At 57.8% G+C, this 9,896-nt stretch overlaps 1 protein-coding gene across 1 annotated transcript in view; it reads right to left on the bottom strand.

Annotated features, from left to right (window-relative positions):
* Positions 1-9,243, bottom strand: part of MAN2B2 (mannosidase alpha class 2B member 2) — a gene marked incomplete at its 3' end in the record, with an annotated part of 9,868 nt that extends 625 nt beyond the window's left edge. The window contains exons 1-7 of the mRNA XM_034992526.1: positions 8,973-9,243; positions 7,472-7,662; positions 6,304-6,442; positions 4,576-4,709; positions 2,676-2,950; positions 1,087-1,278; positions 150-402 (exon numbers count right to left, since the gene is read on the bottom strand). Of these exons, the coding sequence (XP_034848417.1) occupies positions 150-402; positions 1,087-1,278; positions 2,676-2,950; positions 4,576-4,709; positions 6,304-6,442; positions 7,472-7,662; positions 8,973-9,243 (1,455 nt within the window). The remainder of the gene's footprint in view (positions 1-149; positions 403-1,086; positions 1,279-2,675; positions 2,951-4,575; positions 4,710-6,303; positions 6,443-7,471; positions 7,663-8,972) is intronic.
* Positions 9,244-9,896: the final 653 nt, after the last annotated feature.

The raw sequence follows: 9,896 nt of genomic DNA, 5'->3' as shown, positions 1-9,896 counted from the left end.
ACCCGCTTGCCCAGGGTCACAGGGCTGAAGGCCTAGGATGTGGGAGCTGATGAGCGGCTGGGCACCGGGCTTCCTGCTCCGGCCTTCTGGAAAAGCGCCATCCGGGCTATCCCCGTGGGCACGGGTCCAGCAGGCATCCTAGGGCGTACCCGAGCGATGCTGTTGCTCGTGTGTTCCCGGAAGCGTCTCCGCTGCATCTGGTAGCCGTTGCTGTCCGAGTAGAGGACCTGTCGGTTGTGGAGACTGGTGCTGGTCCTCAGGATGGCCTCGCAGTTCAGCTCCAAGGGGCCCACCCGGTACTCCTGCTCGATGCGACGGCAGAGCAGCTCCCCACCATGGCCGACTGGCACGTGGGCGAGCCGCGAGTAGATGGCGTATGTGTGATTCCTGTCCCTCACCTTCCTGGAGCAGAATTGGGAATCGGTGGGTCAGGCTCTGGGCCTTTGTGGATGCCCCTCCCTCCTCCTTCCCCTTTCCTCCCATCTTCCCTCCATTTTTCCTCCCTCCTTTCCTTTCTTCCCTCCCCACATCTTCTTCTCTTCCTCCCTCTCTCCCTTCCTTCCTTTTCTCATGCCCCCTTCCCTCCTTCCGTCCTTCCTGCAGTCAGGCTGAGGGCAGGCAACCTTCCTGGACCATCTTATGTGTTTCTATTAAGTATTACCATTATGGTGCTACTGAGCGTTTTCTTTTGATAAAAAGAAAAATGCCATGGGCTGCAGTCTTCTTCCACCATTTTTCTCACCAGGTCCATTAATATGCTTATAACACTAGTGCCAGTTATTTTATTTGATAATGCTTATTATGGTATTTGTATATTTGTTTGCATTCCAATTTTGTTCAATAGTGAGTGTGTAAACTGCATACATTAAATAAAGGTAAATACTAATGCACTTGGACACCCCCCACGAGGTACAGCACGTGCACTGGAGCCAGGATGCCCCCGTCCAGGGCGATCACGTCTTCATCAAGCTCCCATTGAGAATGACCGTGTGCCAAGCAGCGATCCAGGAGCAGGAATCAGGAACACACATGGACCCTGATTCCCTCGTACACGTGTCCACGTGCACCCAGGGAGCCCGAGCGCACCTGTAGAAGAACTGCCGGATCTCCGTCATGAGCTTTCCTGACACAATCTCCAACTCCACACCCTCCCATCCTGGCTCCGCGGTCCCATTGGATGTAAATATGTAGTTATTAGAAATGAGTTCCTCGAACCTATCATCGTTGACACGGTACTCCATGAACTCCTGGGTCACCCGCACTGTGCGGTTACTCTCTCTGCAGGGACAGGAAAGGGAAAACAGTATTCTCTTCATGCACGTGTGTCCTGAGCATTGTCCTCTGGAAGCTGGCGAACAAGTCTTCTATGCAGACACCCACCTCCACCAAAGCGAAGAAAAGAGACCTCAGCAGAACCTCAGTGACAGTCACGAGGCCGCTCGGTGACACCCATGCACGTGGTTCAGATAAAGGCCACGAGACACCCCCTCCCCTGAGCCAAGTGGCCTTAGATCCTTCCATGTGCCGGGGGAACCCCAAGCAGGAGGGCCACAGAGGCTGCATAACAGGCCCCCGAGAGCATGAGCAGAGGGCATTAATGCTGCCCCAGAGGCAACGTCCCCGGAGATGATGCCCGGTCATCGGGCGGCCGGCAGCACCACCCCACCTTTCCGAGGGACCCTGAGGAGCACTAGCAAGGACTTTGTCATGCGGACCCCCAGGTGTCCAGATGTCCAGAGCCAGCACCTTCATGCACTTCACTGCCTCCTCCTGACTCCCGAGGGCCGGGAATATGAACCCACTTTGCTAACGAGCCCCGCGAGGCTGGGGGCCCTGATCACTGACACAGGATCACATGTCTGGGAAGGGCCCAAAGCAGGACTCAGGTTCTGTTCCAACAGCACGATCTGGGTTCATTCCATTCTGTTCAGATACTGAGGTTGGGACGGGGGATGGGGAAAGGGTGGGCAGAGACTCAGAGCCCTGTAGAAACGTGGATGGTATAGACATGAGTATGGATTGTACCTCTGTGTGTGGTCTAAGCAAAGGCACAGCCGTGTACTGGGATTGGGGCGTGGCGCTGCCAGGAGCAGAACATGAAGAAATGTCCCTTCCACACCCAACTGGGGGATTTCTGTGCGATGGTGGTGGGCATGGACAGGAAAGCGGTGGGGGGAGCATCTGAGAAGGGCCCCTCTGGCCCCTCTGAAGAGGCCAGAAAAGATCGTGGTCATTAGTCCGGCCCCAAGCCCTTTCCCTTCTGTCTGCAGGCTGCCCGCCCCCACTTCCCTTCATCAGCTCCCCCAGGTGCCGTCAGCTAGGGACTGGAGGAGTCAAACGTGCTCCATCTGTTGTGGGATGAATGGATGGATACGTTTCTTTGAATTTAAGAAAGTGGATAAAGTGAATATGACATATTCTCCCCGATCTTCAACATGTCTTCAACATCCACTTTGTCTGTGGATCAACAGCCCTGCAATGATAAGATTCATGAAGGGCTTTCTTGTACTAGTCTAGTCCCCAAATGCAGAAATAAAGATGGTAACACAGGAAGGGCCTTCACCACCTCCAGGAGGTTCCCCGGGCAGGTGAGGACACAGAGGCAGGTGGGGGGATGACATGCCCACGTCCCAGTGCACGCCTCCGCCTCAGAGGCAGCAATGGCTGTGCCTCACCTCTCCAAGATGCTGTGCATCAGGTTAGTGTCCCGGTCCAGGAACACAGTGTAACAGTCATTCTCCACACGAATTAGGCGCCTGCCCCCTGGACCAGCACGTGTCTCTGTCTTGCGGCCAAAGTTGGAGGTTCTAGCCAGACTGGCACCCAATTGCTTGGTGTCTACTTGGGTCCCCCGGGTGCGCGTGATGCTGTAGTGTCGGTAACTGAGGCCTGGGATTGTGGTCAGCACATGCAAGTTGTAAGCACGTTGCTTCTCCTTTGATTCCTGGACCTGCAAGGCCAGCAGAACAAAACAAAATGGTGGGTCTGTGTCCTCAGTAACCTGTGACTTGCACACCTCCTGGGCAGGGTGCTCACTACTCACAGGCGGCAGGGTCTTTCCATCATTGGACCCTGCTGAGTTCCCTCCAGGCATCCTCCCTGCTCAACAGGATCCTGCCCCAGCCCCGTCTCCCTCCCTGGCCTCCCCCACTCCTCAGACTCCAGCATCAGCAACTGCCCTCCCTTCTCAGCACCCCTGCTCTCTCCTGCCTCTGAGCCACTGCTCATGCTGTTCCCTATCCCTGGAGGGCCTTCTCTCCAAAGAGAGACCCTATCCCTATCCCTGGAGGACCTTCTCTCCAAAGACCCCTGAACACATCACCCTGAACACATCTTATTTCACAACCTCCCAATTTCCCCAAGGGGGCATTTTCCTGTTCACCCTCCTGGCCTTCCCTGACCCTCTGTCACCTGAACTGGGAGGGATGGAGGAGGACACTGGGCACACTCAGCCGAGCCCCCCACTCTCCTGGGGAAGCATGCAGCATCTGAGCCCTTGTGGGAACCTTGGGGGCCCTATTAGGAACCCCAGAATGGCTGCACACACCGTCCCGCCCAGGCTGTGTCGGACATACAGCAGACACTTTGTCCCTGCCCCCATCACCATCATCTGTCACATTAACATGCGCTTACTTGGTTTCCTGCCTGTCACCCAGGGCGAGAATATGAGTTCCCTGCAGGCGGGGACTTCATGGGCTTGGTTATTAAGGAAGCCCGGCACCGAGGGCAGGGCCTGACACACAGCAGGTCTCCAAAATATTTGCCGAGTGCATTTGCTCTGAGTGGTGTTGCGTGTGGGTGAAGAAGGGGGTGCCAGGGGTTGGGTCTGCTGAAACCAACACCGTCCCGTCTCCCTGCCCAGCTCGATGAACTCCTCCTCCTTCGGCATCAACCAAGGCCTGCTAGCCTGGCTCCCTGGGTCTCACTCCACACCACACATGTCCTTTAAGTGTCTGAGCGCCCCTCCCCGTGGTGGCGCTGCCGTCCAGGCAATGAGCACTCAGCCCTGGCTGGACCAGCATGCGCCCTCGCGAGTGTTTGCTGAGTGGCCGATGTCAGTACCGCCTCACCTGCCAGGGAAACACTGGCACTGGGGGACAGGCAGGGTCCCTGGGGCCCCCCTGCTGGCTCCAGGCCGTGGAAGGAAAGGAAGACAGACCACACACCTCCTGGTATCTGCGGGTGTGGACACAGGCAGCTGGGCCAGCCTGCAACATCAGGGCCTCCACAAAGCGCCCCCCTGAAGACCCCTGAGGGCCTCTCCACAGAAAGTGGTCGTTTACATGAGAATATAAATATGCCCCATGGCAGGGGGGCGAGGAGAAGCCTCCCAACCAGGGCAGACCACCCAGGAGACCCTCCAGGGAGGGGACAGTGGCGGGATGCTCATAGCCCAGTGTCAGTCCCTTGGTGGATCCCACAGGCCCTACTGGAGAAGGGTCCCCGTGGGGCTGTCCCCCAAGTGGGCCCCCAGGGTCACATGTTCACGGGACCTGCTCCCATTTCTGGAAGTGCCCTCCCAGAACAGCTGTCGGCACCAGCGAGCGTGCCCCGTGCACGCTGTCATGGCCATACCTGTGCAGTCACTGGCCGGCCGGACTCGTCTGTGACGTTGACCCTGGAGAAGCCCACAGTCAGGGTGACAAGGGTGGTGACCGTCCAGGCCAGGGGGTTGTAGACCACGGCAACGTGTCCCCCAGCTCCTGGGTCTGCACACACAGAACCGGCGTTACCTGCTGCCATTGGACTCACCCAGCACCTCTGGGGGCCCCTGGCTACGTGGGAAACTGAGGCAGGAGACACAGCCCTGCAGAGCTGCCAGGGCAGCTGAATATAGGGACCAGTGGGCTAGTGCGCTCCTATACCCAGCAGGCCCCATACTCTGCTCAGGGCTCTGTGTCCAGTCCCCAGGCAGGGGAGGATGGAAGGGATCACTCCGTGTCCCTCTGGACAGTGAGGGTCCCTGTGTTCCTGACACATCATTCCCTGACAGCCCCACTGGACTGACTGACCAGGGAACTGAGGCCCGGAGAAGGACAGTCACCTGCCCAAACTGACCCGCCACTAAGGCGTGGCTCCCAAGTTTTGAATGCTTGGCACTGGGAAGGACTGGAGAATTCTCAGAAGGCTGGAGGGTCCACTCCAATCGCCTAGCCCAGCGTTTGAGCCCCAGCGATGTGGCCCTGGGTCCCATGTGTGTTCCGTCCTTTACCCCCGGTAACGTAAACTCTGGCCATGTCTGATGATTCCTGGACCCCTGAACACATCACACACTTTCCAGCCCCCTGCCCCTGCCCAGCCTGTTCCCTGTGGCTGGGACACCTTTCCTGACCTCCACGCGCTCACTGCTCGGGCAAGCCTCCCTGGTGAGGTCATGGGAATGGACGGCACCACCTGGCAGGGAAATCGGACCCCGGTTCCAGCTCTGCTGCAGCTGTCCCGCCCAGCCAACCCCAGGGTCTGTGGGCTGGGACTGTGTGCGGCATGCGTGGTCCCCGGGGGCCTTCCCCGGTCCGAAGGTCAGACGGCATTGCACACAGACACAGAGGGGAGGGACGAGCAGGCCAGGTGGGCAGGGAGGTCAGATGTGAGGGGTGCACCATGACCGAGCGCAGGCCGGGGTGGGAGCTGGGGAAGGGGCAGCAGGCCCTGTGCTCATGACATCAGGCACAGGGAGGGAGGCCGAGGTGTCCCTGTGCTTCTAGGACTTCCTGGTTCACAATTCCTCAGCTTCAAGCTGGCGTGATCAGTTACTCCACACGTGTGAACCCTTCGCTGTCAGAGGGTCGGACATCAGCACCCAAACTGAGCTTAGGAGGGAGTTGGGGAATCCAGGCTGGGCTCAGGTCCCCGAGGACACCTGCATCCTCTGCAATACTGAGCACAGTCCCTGGGTTCAATCCCCGCTCTGTTCCTTCCTAGCTGGATGCCCCTGGGCATGTCCACAACCTCTCTGTTTCTGCTGTGCCCTCAGCTACACAGTGAGGAAAATAGCACCCCCTAGCTTACAGACTCTCCACGCACTGCAGTAAACACCGCGGGCTGAGCTCTGAGCAAATTCCATACTGAGTTGGCTCACGTGGTAACCTCCCCATCTTCCCATCACAGACAGGACAGGGAGGCTCCCAACAGTCAAGGCACATGCCAAGCTCAGACCAAGGGTCCGTGGTGCCCAAGGGATGTGGTTGCAGAGTCTGAGGCTTGGGTTGTTCAGGTCCACCCCGAGACCCGCAGGCTCTCTGCTCAGAAAGGGTCAGCCCCCCTCCCACAGCGGCAGGGACGTGCCATAGGGGCCTCGCTTACCTGTGAAGGCAGGGGTCCTATCCTGGACGAGGGAGGCCATCAGTTCGTGCACACCCTGCATCCCTGACCGCAGATTCTTCACGTACGTGTCTCTCACCTTGGGGGTCTCAGTCCCAGTGATGGCGTGGTGGTGCTGCACCTGCATCCCGACCACAGTGGGGGAAACACGGGATCAGGCCTGCCTCCGCAAACCACCTCCAAGGCGCTGGCTCTCCTTCCTTCTCCCCAGCTGCTAGTGGAGCAGGTGAGGGTCCCTAGCACATTCCAGAACAGGAAATTGAGGCTCAGAGGGACTGATGACCTTGCAGAAGCCCACTGAGTCCCCTAACGTGGGCTGAAAACGACATCTGCAAGGGACCCGCCCCAGCTTCACCTCCACTGTGCAGTGTTCCTGTGAGTGCCACTGGGATTCTCCAGGCACCCTCCATTCTCTGTACCAAAATGGGGTGGGATGAGCTCCTTCCCCACAGGGAGACTGAGGCCCCACCAGCTGAAGCCATGTGTCCCGCTCACGCCAATGGACTCTAAAGTCTATCCATTTCACCCCCAACACGGTGACACGTTCTGCCGTCAATGCCCTTCCGCTGAGTGTGCCAAGGCCATGGCCAGCATGGCCCCTTTCTGGCTGGGTGATGACAAGTTACAGGATTTCTGGGGTCTCAGTTTTCCCGTCTGTTCAGTGGGGGACGAGTGGAGACAGAAAATTGGGAACAACTTGCTATGGGGTTACGCCGAGCAGGTTATGTACATTCTCACATTCAGCTGCCCCACCATCCTGGGGTGGGCACGAGCTTCTCACTGTACAGGGAGGGAATTAGGGCCCAGAGAGGGAAGTCCCAAGCCTGAGGCCACACAGCGGAGGGGGACTGGATCCACACAGGACTGTAGACACCAATGCTTCTCTTCTTTGCCCTTTGCACTCTGGGTAAATTTGGCTGTGAAGCCACTGAAGCCACCAGCTGAAGGCTGTCAGACCATGGTTCTAGCCTTGGCCCGGTGTCCACATGCGCCTGCCATGCGACCACAATGTCCGCATGCGCCTGCCATGCGACCACAGGCCCCCTGGGTGTTCTGTTTGGAAAGTGGACCTCTAGTGACCACGGGCTGGGGAAGCGCACTGCACGGGAGGTTTCCAACCCGATCGTGTTGCTGAGAGGTGTGCCATTACCTCGGAGACCGCCCAGCGGAGCTGCTTGAGCTGTTTCAGGGCCCAGTCCAGGTCCAGGTGCTGGTGGGGGGCCGGCCACACGGAGCGTGTGAACATGGACTCCCCGGCGTACAACAGAGCGCTGGCTCGCCTTGCCAGCCTCTTGAGCCTGCTGCGGGACGTGTAGAAACCGGTCCAGGCCTGAAATGGACCTACAGAGGAGGACTGGCAGTTGGCGTGAGTCTCCCTGGCCTGGGGGCTTCCTGAGCCCAAGTCCCCGTAGACCTGGGGAAGCTGGGGCCTGGGGTCTGGCTCTGCCTGGGTCACCTCTGGAGGCAGCCACTCACTCCTGCCCCGGCCAGACCAGGAATGGCCCGGGGATCCCAGGGAGGGGCTGGGGTAGGTGTGAGGATCAGGCTGGGCTGGACCAGGACTGGGATGGGGGCCAGAGAGCCCAGGGTGGACCTGGGAAACCTGGAACCGCCTGTGAGCCGAGGGCCTGGGAGACCTCGGGGAGGAGAGGGGGGTGGGAGCCAAGTAGGCAGCACCCAGCTGGCACAGGCCCTGAGTGCTGGCAGAGACCTCTGTATGCAACTCAGGGGCAATGGGGAGTCCGGGACAAGCCTGCAAGCAGTGGGGTTCCACTGGCAGCCCAGGGAGGGGGGATGGGGGAGAGCCCAGGGATCCCGTAGCTGCTACGCTGACCCACACACATGATGCCTCCTGACCAAGACTCCTTGGGGGGACGGGGGCTGGGTGCCCCCCGGGGAGGGGGTGGCTGGGTCTCACAAGGTGGTTGACTGTTCCTACTGCTCTGGCCTCCACCCAGGCTGAGCAGCGTCTCCATTCCCTGACCTTCCCCCGCACGACCAGGAAGGGTAGCCCCCCCGCCCCAGGAAAGGAGACCGTGTGGTCCACAGCTCCTGCAGCAGGCTGAGTGTCCTGGTCAGGCAGGGGCACTCCGCAGCCTGAGCTCTAAATCCCCAGCGACTCAGAGCAGGGACCAGGGCTCACCGCAGCTGTCCAGGCTCCCAAGAAACGTTGTCTTGTTGGGGGGCTGTACCAAGCCAAGCCCATTCTGAACACCTGCAGGACATTGCCCTATCTCCTCCCTCTTTGGTGTAGCCCCGCCCACTTCAGCATAACCCTGCCCACACCCACATATCCAGCTCTGCCTGGGCTGTAACCACGCCCACACAGAGGAGTCCTTGATCTTCACCTGTAACCCCACCCACATCAATTTGCCCCTCCCCCCTGACTATAACCAAGCTCATACCCTTGTAGCCCTCCGACATGAAGGCAGCCAAGGCCTCCTGGATGTGGAAATAGGAAGCTACAGAGCCATTCTGTGAGTGTCCCGTCAATCCTAGAATGTCTAGTGGGACAGAGTATGGGGGGCAGTGGGGTCATGGCCAATCTCAGCCCCAGTGACCCTCACAAGCTCCTCAGCAGGGCAGAGCAGACACTAGGTGGGCGCCCTCCGTGGCACCAGATTTGCACCCCAACCTGCACGGGCTCATACCTGAGGAATAGGGCAGGAAGTCTCGGTGCTCACGGACATGCCAGGTGACATTGGTAGCGTGCAAGGCACTGAAGTAGTCAGCCAGCGTGGCATACTCCACAGTGATGCCGAGCCTGGATTTGTAAGCATTGATGAAGTCCAGCAAAATGTCCATGTTGGCAAACTTCAGTGAGGCATTGAAGAACTGCTTGTCACACCCCTGCAGGCCGGGACACAGTGCAAAGCCTTGGAGTTCAGGGGCAGAGCCCAGCCCAGCCCTCATCACCTCCATCAAGGGCCCTCCCACTCTCCCTGGCAAAAGCCCCAACCAGCTCCCCAAGGGCATTCCTTCCTTCCTTCCTTCCTTCCTTCCTTCCTTCCTTCCTTCCTTCCATCATGTTTTACTTCTCAAGTACTTATTTATCTTACACCTGGACATTTGTACTTTTTGAACACTGTCACCCAATTCCCCCACCTCCCCACACACACACCTCTGACAACCACAAATCTAATCCCTATTTCCATCAATTTGGTTTTTCTAGATCCCACATGTAAGTGAGAATATATAGAATGGGCATTTGTCTGTCTAACTTATTTCACTCTCTGGGCTTTTCTTAACACATATCTGTATTACTAATTATCAGCATCATTAATTTTAATGACATGATAGTTACAAATAACAGTGATAACAGCTATCACTCACATTTACTGACCTTGAGGTCACTCTCAAAAAGACAGTCAAACCTTGGATAAATTCCTTGTCATATCTACCTACCAAGACTGAATCAAGAAGAAATAGGAAATCTCAACAGACCAATTACTACTAAGGAGAGTGAATCAGGAATCAAAAACCTCCCACCCACACAAGTCCAGGACCAGATGGCTTCACTGGTGAATTCTACAAAACATCTGTAGAAGAATCAATACCTATCCTTCTCATACTCT

This window comes from Mirounga leonina, unplaced genomic scaffold (genome assembly GCF_011800145.1).
Source record: "Mirounga leonina isolate KUSES-001 unplaced genomic scaffold, KU_Mleo_1.0 Mir_101585, whole genome shotgun sequence".
Taxonomy (NCBI): domain Eukaryota; kingdom Metazoa; phylum Chordata; class Mammalia; order Carnivora; family Phocidae; genus Mirounga; species Mirounga leonina.
Note: the sequence above shows the minus strand (reverse complement) of the source record. Positions and strands in the feature narration are given on the sequence as shown.